General features: G+C 39.6%; 1 protein-coding gene across 2 annotated transcripts in view; it reads left to right on the forward strand.

Moving 5' to 3' along the window:
• LOC149237885 (DNA gyrase subunit B, chloroplastic/mitochondrial-like) overlaps positions 1–19719 on the forward strand; it is a 135692-nt gene that overhangs the window by 107002 nt on the left and 8971 nt on the right. The window contains exons 6-7 of one of the 2 annotated variants that reach the window (XM_089366881.1): positions 15–116; positions 1532–1627. In XM_089366881.1, coding sequence (XP_089223007.1) covers positions 15–116; positions 1532–1612 — 183 coding nt within the window. In that variant the 3' untranslated portion in view covers positions 1613–1627. Of the gene's footprint in view, positions 1–14; positions 117–1531; positions 1628–19719 lie in introns of those variants that run through there. The other variant, XM_089366882.1, reaches the window with a different exon arrangement.

A 19719-nucleotide genomic window follows, 5' to 3' on the forward strand; every position in this document is an offset into this window, starting at 1 on the left:
TCTTCAATGTTTAGGTGTTGCATGCTGGAGGCAAGTTTGGTGGAGAAAGCAGTGGTTATAATGTTTCAGGAGGATTGCATGGCGTTGGTCTTTCTGTAGTGAATGCTTTATCTGAGGTGCTTCTTCTTTTTGCTCTTATATTTTAGGAATTGTGATATGTTATTTATTGAATATGCATGCAGTCTAGTTGTTGAATGTGCATCTGTCTGAGGTTATGGGTTTGGAATCAAGAAACAATATGTGGAACATGATTTGAATAAGGTCAAACAGGAATAATCACAACCTTATTCCTAGAAGCACAAGCATTGGCATTGAAGCTCTTATTTAGATCATAGTATATTTACACAAATCTGTACATATGTTCAAAAGAGACGGAGGTCATAATGTCTGAACATACAGCGATTTTGCCTACACTCTTTGATCATAATTTAAATCAAAATGAAGGGACTTTTTTACACAGGTCCATCAAGCCGATATTTTGCAACCACATTCACCCAGCCAATTAGTTCACCCCAACAAGAACTTTTTAATGATGTCTTCATAATGGCTTTGACTTAACTCACGATCTGCTTGCAAAGCAATGTAATGTATATCATCATCATCCTATGGTAATGTAGTCATCCATATGCATAAATCTTAAGGGACAAAATATGAAAATGCAATCAAATTGGGGTTAATGATAAAAGCATAGTGATAGTGTGCAACCTAAAAGTGGCACAAGCACTATATTTCAACTACGACAATCATCCGTTCATAAAATATAAAATAAGGCAAAGAGAATTTGTCTATTGTGTTTCTAACTTCTTTTGAAATTAGGTGTTAGGCTCAAAGCAAATGAAAAAAGAATATTATTATCAATTTTATTAGGTCATTGGTGGTCTTTTCATGAAATATCATCTAAAGTTTTACTTTGAGTCATGTAATCGACTGCCTTATTTTATTTCAACAGTACCCATGTTATCATTTCATAGAGCGATGAAAGAATTCTTGAATCATTATGAATATGCATTTACGTTGCTTTGTATTCTCGTCTTCTCTAATTGGTTAATCTCATTACTATTGTACTATTTACTTCATGGATTTGTGGAAAATATCTGGAACTATTAGTCATTTAAGCGCAGGAAAATCATTGAGGAACGAGATAACATTTTTATATCATATTTGACATTTGTATAAGAGGGTTTTGTGCTGTTTATTGGTATGTATGTTATTTCATCTGTATTTTTGAATTATTTTTAATTATTTTCTATAATTTATAGTTTTTTTATTTCTTAGCTTGATAAGGAAATTTAAGCATTCAAAAAATATCTCAAAGTTGTAGCCTGCTTTGTTTTGAAGATTGTAGAAATTTACCAGAAATGTAGTAATTTTGATTGAGCATTATTTAAGATGCAATAATCTAATAGATACATCGATGATACTATTGAGAAGAAGTCTCAACAAACAATGCCAAAATAGCCAAGGGTTGCAATGGAATGTTGGGAACAACATGATAGGTCGACTACTTGATATATATATTCTGTGCCCACAGGTTGGACTGGTTCAGGCATTGTTACCCACCAGAAAGTGGTTAAAGCCCAGGAGGGAAACTTTGTTCTCTTTGGACAGGTAGCCAGCCAACAGCACTCTATGATCAACACAGAACACTACGCTAGGATTCTCCACCTATTGCTCTGGTTAGATCTCTCTCCCATTTGGCACTTCTTGAAGGAAGGTGTGTCGTCTATTGGCGGGTATTTTAACCATTGTGCAATCGTGTGCTTTCCTTTAATGTTATGGGAATATTAATATGGATCATGATGAAAACTGGATGATTGATCGATCTCGATTGTGTTCTTGTTTTGACACTTCACTTGGGAGGTTAGTCTTTAACCCTAGTCCAGTGGGACCTCCTCTGAGGCCTTAGGGTTCAGGAAGGGCACTATTGGGGAAGCATTGTTTGATATAGCGTGTCCAAGTTAATCCATACATACAGCCATCCATCTTGTTGACCACACTTTGTCAAGTTGTCAACAGTCCAAGAAACAGAGTACAAAGAAGCAAATTAAATTTTTTCAGATCAATGTCATCATTCAGCATCTAGTTATATCATTGTAAACCAAATTTCTGCAAAGTCTATTGTAAATGATGCTAGTATGAACATTGAGTCATGTAATTGCTAACTACGCAAGTGTATGATTTTTTTAGATATCATTTTTGGGATTCAACTGCGTTAAGTAAGTCATTCAAAGTATGACCATTTCCATGAGAGGTAGTCGTAAAGTGACTAATTTCTCATGATTTTTGAATAGTTCACTTAGCACTCATTGCATCGGGTGATGCTCACAGGGGTGAAGAAGTGGGATTGAAACTAGTGAAATGTGGAGAACGAATCACATAGCATCAATCATCACTTACGGGGCTTGAATGACTTACTTAACGCAGTTGAATCCCAAAAATGATATCTAATGTATGATTTTTGTCAAAGGATTTTATCTTAGGAAGTGTTTTAACCTCCCCGAATTATGTGTGTTTGTAAACACGGATAATCGACAGAGATTTTCTTCCAGCTATAACCCCAACGCTAGGGTGGAATTTGTTGGCAATGTCTCAGGTGAGTCCTAACGTTTACGAGTTTGTGTAAAAGTGTGTTTAGTAATAATTCTACTGCATGGTCCCTCATAATTAGACACCATGGCTAAATTATTTTATTATAAGCACACTTGGTTTCATACTAGATCATATTGTGTCGCATAATTGGGTAATGTCTTGAGGGTCTATGTCTAAATGTGTTTTCCCCTTCTAGGGGTTGATATTGTTACAATTTGATGTAAACAATATTTTAGTGCATGGTCACTCATAATTAGACACCATGGCTAGAATATTTGAGGGTGGAAAAGTAATTAATTCCCTATAGAGTCAATTAATTAATTATTCTGGCAAAATTAAATAAAAATCCTAAGTCAAAAAATTAATTAATTTTGAGTCTGTTAGTGTCAGTCTTTCCAGCCTTCCTCCAGTGATCAAATGTGCTCTTACAAAGTGATTTTGAATTGTCAAGGTCAAATTTTGTCATTTCAGTGAGTCTTCAAGCAAAATTTGGTCACTAGGCATTAGGTCTAGGGTTTGCTCTCACTCCTTCTAAAGTTGTCCAAATGTCAGTCCATGTCACCATTCAGCTGAGTTTATCATCATTCATAGGGTTGTCATTATCATGTCAGTGTCTAATGAGTCATTTCACACCTGGTCCATGCTTCAGTTGCCACCCAGGCAAGCTCATTTCCCTCTCCTAGGGTTTTGAAGGCAATTTCTCTTGGATGGTCAAATCACCGGCAAAACTTGTTTCCTGATGTTCATACACCTTCCCCTATCCTTAAAGTACCTTATCAAACACTTCCCATCCCTTAGATCCGCCAAATTCCTCATTTTTCCACAAACCCTAGTTTCTAGCTACAACCTGGCAATTTTCTAGGTTTGGCCTGTGTTTTGTCCTTTTCGACCCCTTCCCCTCACTCAATCTCTGAGATTCCACTTTCCCCTGCTTCCTAACATCCCTCCCCACTCCCAAAAATTTCCCCAAGAATTTAGAAGCCCCCTATTCCCTTCATTTCCCTCCATTTCGACAAAATCCCTTGTTTCACACATCGGGACAAGTTGCACTCAAATGATGTTTCTGAGCAATCAAAGATGGATTTTGCAAAACTGAGAGAGGTTTTTGTCCACAACATGCCAAGGAAGAAAAACCTCTTTCACTTTTTACACAGGTGTCATGGTTTGAGAGAAATGTCAAAAATACCGGCGAGAACGAAGGTGCTCCAAGGACGGTTGGCCAAAGCACAAAAACGAAGGAAAACGCCCGATCCACTCCAAATTTTGGCCAAAGCCTCTTTGACTGAGCATGGTACTTGATTGGGGACTCCCAGCCCAAATTTCAAGAAATTTGGAGAAAATTTTGTCATTTGTGAATTTTTTGTGCAATTTACAGGTTTTGGCCATTGGAATGGTCGCGCCCCGCGCGCGACCATTTTGGAGGACTGCTCGGAATTTTGAAAACTTGGCATTTTTGGAAAGGGCATGCAAAGAGAAAAATTACCAATACTTGGGAGAAGCCTGATTTTGAGATTTGAGCCTCCAAAAGCTCAAAATACATAAAAAAAAATGACTTTCTGCCCACTTTTTGAGTTGCAGAAAGTGACCTTGGGAGAAATGGTTTTTGAGGGGTCAAATCAACACTAAATTCAGAAATTCCACTTGGGATGGAAAGTAGACAGGCCAAGCTTTCCAATGAGCCATCTTGCACCTGATTTGGACCAGTGGAACCCACTCAAAAACAGCTGTGAAGGGGCGCGACCAGAACTTCCAGGGGCGCGACCAGAACTTCCAGATTTGCCAGAATTCACATTTTCGGTCAAAAAACACTGTTTTGACTATGGTTGACTATTATTACTTGTAGATGATGGATAAATGTAATATTTTCATGGCACTTTGGTAGATTTTATCTTTCTTTACCCTTCTAGAAGCTTCCATGATGTAAAAAGTGAAAAATTAATGCATGGATGAGTTAGCTAAGTAATAGAGGCAAGTTGTTTGGCTGCCTATTTTCTAGTTCTTAGTTTAGAATTTGTTCAAACTGCTCCTAGGAAGCTGAGCTCGACCCCTAGAGGTGGGGAAAGGAGTTAGATGGTCTAGATGGTCTATATTATGCTCTCTCCTTCTCATTTTTCATGGTTGGACTCTTGTGGGAGAAGCATTATTGTATATTGTACATCTATTACTGCAATTTAAGGAAAAGGAAGGCCAGGGTTTTGCAGACATCATTGTGGATTCTTGTGGATTGTTGTGTTGATGGTGTGTTCTCTACATGTTATTGTAAGTGTGTTTATGTGTTCCATCTCTTTCTTTGCTGCTAATTGAACAAATGAAGTGATAAAGTTTGAATTCATGCATGCCATGCTCAGCTTTTAATTTTGTTCAATATCTATGTTTTCCACTGTCTAAAGAGGATTCAAAGTTGTTGTTTGCCCTCTTTAGCTCCTCCTCTATCATTCCTGATCATCCATCTCAGATTAAGGCATCAGCACTCACTCCTACCTTGCCCCAAAGATCCCCCTGCAAAGACTGAGCCCAATCCCCGCACCCTGAATAACACTCCCTCCAATTGCCACCAAAAACCCCAAAAATCTTTAAATCAACCTCCCTTATCAATTTACTAGCCTAAAATCTTTAGTCCTAATTGGTCAGCTTATCATATTGAAAGATCTACCGAATCTGACCCGAGAGAGCCTTCTCATACCTCGTAGGGCTAGCTACGAGGTGAAATGGTTTGATGTAGCCTTGAAGGTTTACCTTCTTCAGCCTAGGGTGAAATCTCAAGCGCTAACATATTGGCGACCATACTGGGGAGAACAAACTGATCTTTTGCTCATTGATGTGTTATTTCATAAGTCTTAGACGGAGCCTGAAGTTACGCCAGAAGCCTTCGAAAACGCTCTTGTTTTACATCAGCGTTAGTAGATCAACGCTGCTTCAGTCAATCTCCGTGAGCTTGTGAACGTAGCGCTTCATTGACTCTTTACCCCAGTACATGTATCAAGTTCAGATCTGATTGTTGATGGTGAACAACGATCAGACACTTGACAGGCTGAAATCATTCACTTGGCGACTCTAAATCAGTTTCAAGATCAGATCCAAAGACTCCACTGGAGGATGATCCCGACCAGCAGAAACATGAAAGGAGAATATGGCAAAATCAGGTATTCAAGTTGGAATTTCATCCAAGATATTTTGTTCTTTGTTCTAAATTATTTCTTCTCTTTTCCCAAGAATGTCAAGAAGGCTTTGCAAAGTATATTATGCTTGAGAAAAGATCCTCGGCCTGCCGTTGATTCTTTCCCTTTGAAGATTGTGAATACCAAAGATTTGCATGCCTTTGAGCTTGATCAAGATCCTTTTTCCGAATTTTGTGATGGCTATCTTCAAGTTGATGAACCTCAAGTGACCAAAACTAATTCTATACCTGCTGTACATACCCTTATACCTTGTAAAATTCCAGATCGGTATAAACCTCTTGTTTTACCTTCTGTTCTTCATGCTGTTCCCAAAAACCATGATCTATACTTGCCGATGTTTGATGGTGAATGTAAGAATGTCAACGCTGAGCAACATGTCCAGAATTTTGAGAATTTTCTAGATCTTTTTGAAGTTGATGAAGAAGATGTTAGTATAAGGCTTTTTGCTCTTTCTTTGCAAGCCAAAGTAAAGAGTTGGTTCAAAACCCTGCCTGATGCAAGCATCTCAGATTTCCAGCAGTTCGTCAAAGTTTTTCTCGACAGGTGGATGATCAGGCAGAACCTTTTCTTGATTGTAGAAGAGTATAACCAGCTGAAAAGATTGCCAGGTGAGACAGTACAACAGTTTTCGGCCAGATTTAATCAAGTTTACTATTCAATGCCAGTTGAGATAAGGCCTACTCCTAGATCTGCTCTCTTGCACTATCCGGGTGCCTTTGATCTGGAGATGGAGTTTCAGCTGAGAGAAAAGAATATTGCAACACTTCACGAGATGCAAAACAGTGCAGTAAGTGTAGAGGCTCATCTGCTGATCCGAAGGGCAAGGTTGAAGGAAGAAGAGATGAAAAGCATAGATCCGGAAAAATCAACATCTCTAGAGGTAAAGCTTGACATTTTGGTAAGTGCAGTGGAAAAGATGATGGACAAGATCAACTCAAGGAATGATTATGATGTTCATGGCGCGCTGATTGAAGAAGAACAAGTTGCTGATCCAAAACATTTTGTTTCTTACCCTAGTTGTCATAGTGATTGTTTTATAGATCATTGTGAAGAAGAGAGAGTTGTTGATATGATGTGTATGTTTGATGATGATTTGCCTCGGTTTGATGAGTATGATGACGATTATGTTCTCCAAACAGAAGCTAATCTTACAGACAAATCAGCAGCTAGTTTGTGGGAGGAAAAAGTTCATTTTCAGCAGCTTGAATACAATGTTCAGCCATCACATATCAGCTATGACATCGATGAGGAGAGTGCAGCAAATTTTGAAGTAAGTGAAGGATCTTTGCCTTTTTGTTTTGATTCATGTCAGTTCATTAGAGACAACTTCCATGCAATCACAAATCCGTTGTTGACTAGTCTTGATTTGGATCCTCTTGAGCGCGATGAAAACTTTGTTCAAGACTCCTCATATTCAGATTTGCAACCCCCGAAAGCCATTGATTGTCAAATTGCAGCTGATTTAATGATTCAAGGTGACTCCGTGCCATTCTGTTTTGAATCATTTCAGTTTTTGAAGGGTCGATTGCATAGTACATCTTCAAATGAAAAGCCTATAACAAATCAACAATCACTCAGTTTTAATGTTGAGGATGAAGGTCAGATTATAGATGAAGTTGTGGAAGATGAAATACATGATGTGATGATGCAGGAAGATTCTTTACCCTTTTGTTTCGAAGCATTTCAGTTTATAAGGCAGAATTTTCATATTATCTCTAAAGAACTAGATGAGCAGCATGTAGGCAATCATGTAATCACAATGGAACCAATAGAAATGGGATTGCAGCAGTCTTTTCAAGTTTTTCATGATCCCATAGCTGATGTTTTGGATGAGTTTTGCAGTCAAAATCTTTCTCCATTGACCACATGTGAGCTTGAAACATGTGCTGATATGAATTTGATCCAGCAGCCGGTTTCTTCGTCATTTTCAGCAGGGGTCTCATCACGAGGCTCAGATCAAAGTTTGCATGCATGGTATGAGGAAAAGAGAAGTACTCCATTGTATGAGCTAAGTTCCAATGTGCTTGAATTTCAAGATCCTTATGCAGTGTTTTTGGAGGCGGATAGAGAGTTCATATCATTCAACGGATCTATTTCTAAGTTTCCATCAGAGTTGCCTTTCATTAGTTCTCTCTTGTTGGTCATAAGTGAGCACTTGTGGAGAATTCGAACAACAGATGGAATACTTACTTGGTTGCATTGGTTGTTTCATTTCACTTAATCAGGTGATGAATGAAACTGTTAGAGTAGGTTGTGATGAATAAGCTCCACTTTGAGCATCATTTTCAGTTTGTCGGTTGTGTTTAAGTATTGAGTCAGTTTTTAGTTGAGTCATGAGTCCTTTGTTAGTCCATTTTTAGTCTTGTGGTTAAGTTAGTTTGTGTCAGTTTTCAGTCATGCACTTCATGCTTGAGTAATTGACTCCATTGCCCAATAAATAAAGCACTGGTCTGCTCTCCCAAGAGGTCTGAGGTTCTTGGCACCTCCAAGGAGCTGCCATCCCCATTGGAGCCAATGTTAGTGTCAGTCTTTCCAGCCTTCCTCCAGTGATCAAATGTGCTCTTACAAAGTGATTTTGAAGTGTCAAGGTCAAATTTTGTCATTTCAGTGAGTCTTGCATTAGGTCTAGGGTTTGCTCTCACTCCTTCTAAAGTTGTCCAAATGTCAGTCCATGTCACCATTCAGCTGAGTTTATCATCATTCATAGGGTTGTCATTATCATGTCAGTGTCTAATGAGTCATTTCACACCTGGTCCATGCTTCAGTTGCCACCCAGGTAAGCTCATTTCCCTCTCCTAGGGTTTTGAAGGCAATTTCTCTTGGATGGTCAAATCACCGGCAAAACTTGTTTCCTGATGTTCATACACCTTCCCCTATCCTTAAAGTACCTTATCAAACACTTCCCATCCCTTAGATCCGCCAAATTCCTCATTTTTCCACAAACCCTAGTTTCTAGCTACAACCTGGCAATTTTCTAGGTTTGGCCTGTGTTTTGTCCTTTTCGACCCCTTCCCCTCACTCAATCTCTGAGATTCCACTTTCCCCTGCTTCCTAACATCCCTCCCCACTCCCAAAAATTTCCCCAAGAATTTAGAAGCCCCCTATTCCCTTCATTTCCCTCCATTTCGACAAAATCCCTTGTTTCACACATTGGGACAAGTTGCACTCAAATGATGTTTCTGAGCAATCAAAGATGGATTTTGCAAAACTGAGAGAGGTTTTTGTCCACAACATGCCAAGGAAGAAAAACCTCTTTCACTTTTTACACAGGTGTCATGGTTTGAGAGAAATGTCAAAAATACCGGCGAGAACGAAGGTGCTCCAAGGACGGTTGGCCAAAGCACAAAAACGAAGGAAAACGCCCGATCCACTCCAAATTTTGGCCAAAGCCTCTTTGACTGAGCATGGTACTTGATTGGGGACTCCCAGCCCAAATTTCAAGAAATTTGGAGAAAATTTTGTCATTTGTGAATTTTTTGTGCAATTTACAGGTTTTGGCCATTGGAATGGTCGCGCCCCGCGCGCGACCATTTTGGAGGACTGCTCGGAATTTTGAAAACTTGGCATTTTTGGAAAGGGCATGCAAAGAGAAAAATTACCAATACTTGGGAGAAGCCTGATTTTGAGATTTGAGCCTCCAAAAGCTCAAAATACATCAAAAAAATGACTTTCTGCCCACTTTTTGAGTTGCAGAAAGTGACCTTGGGAGAAATGGTTTTTGAGGGGTCAAATCAACACTAAATTCAGAAATTCCACTTGGGATGGAAAGTAGACAGGCCAAGCTTTCCAATGAGCCATCTTGCACCTGATTTGGACCAGTGGAACCCACTCAAAAACAGCTGTGAAGGGGCGCGACCAAAACTTCCAGGGGCGCGACCAGAACTTCCAGATTTGCCAGAATTCACATTTTCGGTCAAAAAACACTGTTTTGACTATGGTTGACTATTATTACTTGTAGATGATGGATAAATGTAATATTTTCATGGCACTTTGGTAGATTTTATCTTTCTTTACCCTTCTAGAAGCTTCCATGATGTAAAAAGTGAAAAATTAATGCATGGATGAGTTAGCTAAGTAATAGAGGCAAGTTGTTTGGCTGCCTATTTTCTAGTTCTTAGTTTAGAATTTGTTCAAACTGCTCCTAGGAAGCTGAGCTCGACCCTAGAGGTGGGGAAAGGAGTTAGATGGTCTAGATGGTCTATATTATGCTCTCTCCTTCTCATTTTTCATGGTTGGACTCTTGTGGGAGAAGCATTATTGTATATTGTACATCTATTACTGCAATTTAAGGAAAAGGAAGGCCAGGGTTTTGCAGACATCATTGTGGATTCTTGTGGATTGTTGTGTTGATGGTGTGTTCTCTACATGTTATTGTAAGTGTGTTTATGTGTTCCATCTCTTTCTTTGCTGCTAATTGAACAAATGAAGTGATAAAGTTTGAATTCATGCATGCCATGCTCAGCTTTTAATTTTGTTCAATATCTATGTTTTCCACTGTCTAAAGAGGATTCAAAGTTGTTGTTTGCCCTCTTTAGCTCCTCCTCTATCATTCCTGATCATCCATCTCAGATTAAGGCATCAGCACTCACTCCTACCTTGCCCCAAAGATCCCCCTGCAAAGACTGAGCCCAATCCCCGCACCCTGAATAGCACTCCCTCCAATTGCCACCAAAAACCCCAAAAATATTTAAATCAACCTCCCTTATCAATTTACTAGCCTAAAATCTTTAGTCCTAATTGGTCAGCTTATCATATTGAAAGATCTACCGAATCTGACCCGAGAGAGCCTTCTCATACCTCGTAGGGCTAGCTACGAGGTGAAATGGTTTGATGTAGCCTTGAAGGTTTACCTTCTTCAGCCTAGGGTGAAATCTCAAGCGCTAACAGAGTCAAAAATAATTTGAGAAGAATTAAATCCTCTCCAAGTGGAAAATAATAAAAATTGTGTGGGTCAAAAAGAAATTAATCTTTGGAGGTCCTCCACCAAGGGAAAAATAGAGATTTTAAGAAAATTTGACCCCTTGGACCTTGGTGGTTAAGTCAAAGTCAAATGTTTGAGGAAATTAGTCAAAAATATTAATTTCTGGATTAATAAAAAATGGTTTTTAAGAGAAATTCGATTTTTTCTTCAAAAATAAAAAATCGACTGTGGATATTAAAAGAAGATCAAGATATTTTCAACGGATGAGATTATTTTGACGAGGATCAAGCCAACTAGTCATTATTTCTACTTGGAGGGGTTTATTTTTCTCTCATTCTCTACATAAGGAAACTATCTAGCTCTTCATGAGATCAATGATGATCTTTGAATAATTTAATTTTGTAATGAATGTGCTGAGCCTTGCTCTGCTGCAATTATTTTTCGCATAATAGAAAGACTTTTGGGTTTCAGTTCATGGTGTTCTTCTGTCTGTTGATCTGTGGTATGTGCTTTATTTTTGTTCTTTCATGCTCTATATTGTGCTAAAATTCATAATATTTATTTTAGTTGCTGATGATAAGAACATTCTATTGGTACGATTATCTTTACGTTGCGTGATCTGATTCACCCCATGATCTAATAGTTATTTTCAAGATTAAATAGAGACCTACAAGTACACTAGCCCTTGGACTCCAAGTTCATAGACTGTGGGGAAGGATCAACCTTGTTTGAGCTTTAGGCTTTCATTTTGACGAATTATTGTTAATTTAGGTATGTTCTATGCTAGAGTAATTTATTTAAATTTTCACAGTCAACGCAATATCTTTTCTAGATTAGCAATCACATCAGCATTAAAGTAAACTGCAGATAGAACATAAATATAAATCGCAGAAGACAAGCCAAGACAAGAGGACACAAGATGTGGCGCTAGCCAGGGACAAACCACGCAATGTGGGGAAACCCTTGATCAATTCTTCTTTTATGTTCTTCAAAGTTCAGCAGAGAAAGTGAGAGAGATAGTACATTTACAATAGAAGTCAACACTTGACTTATCTTATAACGATGAGATCAGTTGAAGAGATTCGGCTTCAATTGATTCTCCAAGGTGACGACTTCACCTATCGTAGTGCTGGCTTTCATCCATTTGCTGCACATAACACCATGCTGTACTGTCACATGTGTTGAACCTTGATGACTGAGCTGCTCCTGCTCTTATCATCATGCTGCTCATTATTTATCATGCCCACTGTCTCATTCATTATCATGCTGCCCTTGCTAATGTGCCCATCATGCATCATCATGCTGTGTCATACATCAGCGTGCTGTTCGTTACAGAGATGGTCTCTACATATTCTTCAAGCCTTGCAGCTACACCTGCTATAGATTATGTAGCATCATGATATGAGACTGTTCATTCTTGTCATTCTTTATCACTATGCCGAGGTCATGAAAGCGCGTTTCTGTGGGATCACTGGAATCCTTCTCATCATAATTATGACAGGACTATGACTGTATCTAGTGAGTAGGCCAAGACAAAGAGTATCACTAGACTCTTGTCTTCACAAGTATGCCTGAGACTGATATGACTTCATGACAACGTATCTACATGACTGTGTATAAGGTGTCTTCATGACAGCGTATAGGTGCTGTGCATACATAACTGCGTATGCATATAAGGTTGCGTATAAGGTGACAACGTATAGATTGTCCACGCTGTGCGTATAGTTTCCATAACTGTGTATGCGTATCATGACAGTATATGACTAGCATATAAATGTTTCCATGGCTGCGTATGAATGTCTTTATTGACTGCATGTAACTTCGGTTCCTCTTCATGACAGCAGATAACTGTGGCTACTTGTCTTTACAGCGGTTCCATATACCCTACGGCTTCATATACCTTGGCTCTCTGCGGCCCACTGATCTGCGGCTCCTTAACCCTACTGCGACCCACTGATCTGCGGCTTCTTAACCTCCATTGGCTGCGGCTGCTCTTCCTCTTATGACTGCGGCCTGACTGTGGCCTTTTCTTTATTACTACGGCTACCATCTGCCACTGCCTTTCACTGTGTATAAGGAGTCTACAAGACTGCGTATGAATGTCTCCATCTTTGACTACGTAAGGGCTTCTCCATCTTTGACTACGTAAGGGCTTCTTAGACAGCGTGTTAGGGTATGGTGTCTCCCTTAACTGTGGCTGGGGTCTCCCTTCATTTGCGTCTTAATGACTGTGATTTAGGGCTTCATTTGTAGGCCAACGTATTACCCTTGGTGTCTCACTCCTTTACCAAAAACCCAAGATGTGGAGAGGAGGAGATCACCTCAAGAATACATGTCCAAAATGACTTAAAGTCCTCACCAATTTATACTAAAACATGGATGATGAATAGACACGTCTTTTGGGCTTCTAAGCCTACTCAAGTTGCTGGTCGGCTTGATAATAATTCCATAATCAAAATAAATTCATATCTCCATAAATACTTATCGAAATCGGATGATCTTTAGATCAATCCTACACCTCTCGATGAGAGGGATCCAATAAAAATATTAGCTGCCATAAATAAGATGATGCACATGGAGTTTGGCCCTAGTTGCCAGTTTTAACACTCCCTCTCAACTAGGGAGAATTCCATCCGCTGATCCATATGTCCGGCTGTACTATCTTTGCAATCAATGCCCTGCACTGCTCTGCTTAGCTCTGCTAGCTCAACTCTGCTCTGCTTAGCTCTGCTGGCTCTGCTCTGCTCAGCTCTGTTGGCTTTGTTCTGCTTAGCTCTGTTGGCTTTGCTCTGCTCTGCTCAGCTCTGCTCTACTCAATTTAGCTTTGCTAAACCATGAAGAAGAAGAATTGATCGAGAATGTGTCATACCATTCTCCACTGACTTGAAGTCTGTCTCAGAGTGCGTACCACTGGTCCCAATCCAGTCTCAACCGACCCAAAGTTAGCGTCATAGTGGGTACTATTCCTACCACTGGTCCCAGACTAGTATCATCAGTCTCAGAGAGTGTACCACTGGTCCCAGACTAGTCTCAACTGTCCGGAAGTCAGCGTCATAGTATGTACCAATCTCACTGGTCCCAGACCAATCCTACATTGACCCGAAGTCAGACTCAGAGTATGTACCACTGGTCCCAGACCGGTCTCAATTGACCCAAAGTCAGCGTCATAGTAGGTACAACTCTTACAATTGGTCCCAGACCAGTATCATTGATCCCAGATCAATGAAGGTGATCCTAGCATAGGGAGTACGGTAGATACAACGATGCGTCCATCGGTAATGCTATGGTCCTTATCCTCATTTCCCTGCTCATTGATTAGATGTGAGATACTTCCCATGAGTCCCAGATTGCATGGGTAGGATGCCTTGACAGGAGAACTAATCAATCCTGTCCTCACAGGAGAACTAATCATCCTGCTACACAATCGTCATGGAGAACACATCATCCAGACCTCACAGGAGAACTAAACATCCTGCTACACAGGAGGGCGAATCATCTTGTGACCTGTCCCACAAGAGAGCGAATCATTTTGTCCCACAAGAGAGCTAATCATCTTGTTCACAGGAGAGCGAATCATCCTGTCCACAGGAGAGCGAATCATCCTGTCCCACAAGAGAGCTAATCATCTTGTTCACAAGAGAGCGAATCATCATGTCCACAATGTGCACCACCAGGGGAGGGTGAGTCACCTTGTGGTCGAATGTTGCTCTAGTAAGAACCTTGCTTTCTTAGAAGAGTCGACCATTTCTCCTTGATGAACTGTAATACCTGTCATTCTTTTGATCATTGAAGATGTCCCTAGAATGATCATCAAGTGATGTGTCCTTGCCATTTGGACACTAGTTATGTATCCGGTCTTCCAATGAAGTGATCTTTAGATGGGCCATCATAAACTTCCGCTACTCCATTCTGATAATAGGTTCTTCTTCGACTTCACCCTTAGAGAATGAGAAGAGGGATAATGATCCCATTGATCCTTTTTGTCCTGTCCCAACAGTATTGGTGATTGCTCTTTTACTCTGGCTTGGGCATTGTCTTCACCTCAGCTCTGATACCATGTTAATTTAGGTATGTTCTATGCTAGAGGAATTTATTTAAATTTTCACATTCAGCTCAATGTCTTTTCCAGATTAGCAATCACATCAGCATTAAAGTAAACTGCAGATAGAACATAAATATAAATCGCAGAAGACACGCCAAGACAAGAGGACACAAGATGTGGCGCTAGCCAGGGACAAACCCCACAATTTGGGGAAACCCTTGATCAATTCTTCTTTTATGTTCTTCAAAGTTCAGCAGAGAAAGTGAGAGAGATAGTACATTTACAATAGAAGTCAACACTTTGACTTATCTTATAATGATGAGATCAGTTGAAGACATTCTGCTTCAACTGATTCTCCAAGGTGACGGCTTCACCTATCGTAGTGCTGCCTTTCGTCCATTTGCTGCACATAACCCCATGCTATACTGTCATATGTGTTGAACCTTGATGACTGAGCTGCTCCTCTTATCATCATGCTGCTCATTATTTATCATGCCCACTGTCTCATTCATCATCGTGCTGCCCTTGCTAATGTGCCCATCATGCATCATCATGCTGTCTCATACATCAACATGCTGTTCATTACAGAGATGGTCTCTACATATTCTTCAAGCCTTGCAGCTGCACCTGCTGTAGATTATGTAGCATCATGATATGAGACCGTTCATTCTTGTCATTCTTTATCACTATGCCGAGGTCATGAAAGTGCATTTCTGTGGGATCACTGGAATCCTTCTCATCATAATTATGACGGGACTATGACTGTATCTAGTGAGTAGGTCGAGACAAAGAGTATCACTAGACTCTTGTCTTCACAAGTATGCCTGAGACTGATATGACTTCATGACAACGTATCTACATGACTGTGTATAAGGCGTCTTCATGACAGCGTATAGGTGCTGTGCATACATAACTGCGTATGCATATAAGGTGACAACGTATAGATTGTCCACGCTGTGCGTATAGTTTCCATAACTGTGTATGCGTATCATGACAGTATATGACCAACATATAAATGTTTCCATGGCTGCGTATGGGCTTGATTGACTGCGTGTAACTTCGGTTCCTCTTCATGACAACAGATAACTGTGGCTACTTGTCTTTACAGTGGTTCCATATACCCTACGGCTTCATATACCTTGGCTCTCTGCCACCCACTGATCTGCGGCTCCTTAACCCTACTGCGACCCACTGATCTGTGGCTTCTTAACCTCCATTGACTGCGGCTTACTGCGGCTGCTCTTCCTCTTATGACTGCGGTTGACTGCGGCCTGACTGTGGCCTTTTCCTTATTACTATGGCTACCATCTGCCACTGCCTTTCACTGTGTATAAGCAGTCTACAAGACTGCGTATGAATGTCTCCATCTTTGACTACGTAAGGGCTTCTTAGACAACGTGTTAGGGTATGGTATCTCCCTTAACTGTGGCTGGGATCTCCCTTCATCTGCGTCTTAATGACTGTGATTTAGGGCTTCATTTGTAGGCCAACGTATTACCCTTGGTGTCTCACTCCTTTACCAAAAACCCAAGACGTGGAGAGGAGGAGATCACCTCAAGAATACATGTCCAAAATGACTTCAAGTCCTCACCAATTTATACTAAAACGTGGATGATGAATAGACACGTCTATTGGGCTTCTGAGCCTACTCAAGTTGCTGGTCGGCTTGATAATAATTCCATAATCAAAATAAATTCATATCTCCATAAATACTTATTGGAATCGGATGATCTTTAGATCAATCCTACACCTCTCGATGAGAGGGATCCAATAAAAATATCAGCTGCCATAAATAAGATGACCCACATGGAGTTTGGCCCTAGTTGCCAAATTTAACACTCCCTCTCAACTAGGGTGAACTCTATCCGACTATACTATCTCTGCCATCAGTGCCCTGCATTGCTTTGCTCAGCTCTGCTGGCTCTGCTCTGCTTTGCTGGCTCTGCTCAGCTCTGCTGGCTCTGCTTTGCTTTGCTGGCTCTTCTTTGCTCTACTGGCTCTTCTCTGCTCAGCTCTGCTGGCTCTGCTCTGCTCAACTTAGCTCTGCTCGACCATGAAGAAGAAGAATTGATCGAGAATGTGTCATACCATTCTCGACTGACTCGAAGTCAGTCTCAGAGTGCGTGCCACTGGTCCCAGACCAGTCTCAACCGAACCAAAGTCAGCGTCATAGTGGGTACCACTTCTACTACTGGTCCCAAACTAGTATCATTAGTCCCAAAGAGTGTACCATTGGTCCCAGACCAGTCTCAACCGTCTCGAAGTCAACGTCATAGTATGTACCACTCCCACTGATCCCAGACCAGTCCTACACTGACCTGAAGTTAGTCTCAGAGTTTGTACCACTGGTCCGAGACTAGTCTCAACCGACCCGAAGTTAGTGTCATAATAGGTACAACTCCTAGAACTGGTCCCAGACCAGTATCATTGATCCCAGATCAGTGAAGGTCATCCTAGCATGAGATAGGTTTGCTACTCTCATAACTTTTCTCTTGCTCTTGTAATGTCATTAACATCAATTAAAGAGTATTTTTTTGAGTGGTTCTAATTGCAATTAATAAATGTTATGCTCTCTTCTTTCCATTGACATTGAAAAACATTAATAAATTTTATTGTCTAAAGGATTGTTAGCATTTTGTGTCATTAGTTTCATTGGAGTACTATTGCTTGTCATTGCTATAGTTTCCTAAAGAAATTGGTTATTGGATAAGTGGTTACATTGCTTTTCATTATCATATTGGAATCAACATTCTTGAGAATAAGGGCACTAACATGTTGTTTTGTAAGTGATCATCATATCTAAGAAACATAATCTTGCACATTGAAGTTAACGCACTCTTAAAGCACTTGATTGATCACCATATTCATATTGTGATAAGAGTAATCTTGAATTCATGTAAGTAATCCCAATAATTGCTAATTGCGTTAATATCTTGTTGAAGGATTGACATTTTCTAATTGGCACAATAATATTGTTAAGAGGAACATTGGACTTGTGCATTTGTTGTTATTTGATCAACTAATTGTCCATTGTGAGATTTTTAATATTGAATCGATTTACACTCTATACTTGTCATTGAAGAATCTTTTGAAAGAGTTCATTAAGCACTACTTTTGGTGAAGATTGTCTTTGCAATTAGTTACTTTCCTTTATCGCTCTAAATCAAATATTATTTAGATAATCTGTCTTAAAGTACTTAAAACATTTAACGATCTCACCTAAAGCTAATCACTCATTTTGCACTTGCATTTTAGGAATAGTGGTACATTAATTAATTTACCTCCAAGCATAAGCTTGGTTGAAATACGATAGGAGCACCTTTCTCACCCAACTTGCGAGGTTTAGGACCCTCAGAGCCGCAGTCTCTGCAGTGCTAGAGGCATTTAGGTAGTTAGAATTCCAGGGGAGGTATCATTAATATAGCCATTGCTATCTTCCCCTGGGTTTCTCTCTACAACCTACACTTGAGTAACTTAAAAACAATTGAGAAAAAGGACTCACTTAGATAGGAATCTAATCTAAAATTACCTGAGAGTTTGCATTTTACTTATTTCTAGGTGTCACATCTCATATAGGATAGTGTGCATCCTAAGCAACAATTGTTCATCTGTTAACTTGGTAGCTAATTTATATTGTGTAGGTGATTTGACTCCATAAGGCACTAGTCTCTCGATAATCTAATTAAATCATGCCAATAATATAACTTGCTAATCATCATTAACCAAGTTGCTAGGCCATTCAATTGTGTCTTCTGAACTTGTTAGTTCCCAAAAAGTCCTTCATCCTCACATTTCATAGGGACTACCCCCCATAGCTTGATGTAGGGAGACAAATAGAACGAAGAGGGTGGGGATTAGAGTGACAACCCCTGCCTTGATTCATTGTCGCATTTACCTGTACAATTTGGGTGACAACATATCTCTTCTTGTTATCCATATCCATTCTTCGAGTTGATGGTCGTTGATCACTAGGATTGGCACCATTCATCCACATCCTTGAGTTAGGGCTTAGAAACTTGTCTCAGGATGTTGATGCATGTAAAGTTCAATAACTGTTTTGTTTTGACACCCTTTTTTCTCCATTTTCCTCTTTTCATCATCACTATCAACTCAATAAAAGCAGTAAAACCATAGATTTTGATAAGGTAAAAACTCTCATATGTCTTATTTTTCATATTTGTTAATGTACCTTATTATTATGTTAAAGATTGCATTAGCTACAAAATTAACATGATTCTGCAGCTATTTTACAAATCTGCAGCTATCTCCATGGTTTGTGGGGTTCTAGTGTGCCAATGAAGCAAGGAAGCACATGGGCAGTTGAGGATCGATCCCCTCATGGATCTCCTCCTATTTGCTTGAGCCAATTCTTTGAAGGAATCACACAGTGATGCGGTCAAAGGCACGGGTCAAACATGTAACAACGGAAGTATGAATGCATCACATTTCTCCGATTTGCTTTCCAAATAGCAAATCGGCAAGATAAGACTTTTACTGTTTAAGTTTTGAATTTGAATAAGGGTTGATTAAAAGACCTGTAGGCGTAGAAGTCTCAAACTGTTGAGGATGCATTTTATATATAAATATGTATCTTCTGTAAAGGATAACAAGGAAGTAATAGTTAATCTTTGAAGAAATTTCGTGAAACAGACCTTTGTTCTCATATTGAATTGAAGTTACATTTATGTTATTCAATGCATATTTGAGTGTGATTTACACTAGGTATGCGGAGGGTCCCTGCTGACAGTCGAGGTTAAGTTTGTTTCATTTTATCGCTTTCTGTTATCACATTGTTATTTCGTTCTAAGCTTAGTTTCCTTAATTCACTATTTTATCATTTCGTTATAACTCAGTTAAATCTCGTTATTTTGTTTGCATTTGAATTTCTTTGCAATCATTTAATGGTTTAGTTTCTTCAATGTTTTTCGCTTAATTATAGTTAGTGTTAAAAGATTGTTTTCATGCTTTTAGAATCAGAGCTTGTATAT

Source organism: Pinus tabuliformis, chromosome 8, assembly GCF_031772625.1.
Source record: "Pinus tabuliformis cultivar Carrire ecotype Pingquan chromosome 8, CPIR1, whole genome shotgun sequence".
Lineage (NCBI taxonomy): Eukaryota > Viridiplantae > Streptophyta > Pinopsida > Pinales > Pinaceae > Pinus > Pinus tabuliformis.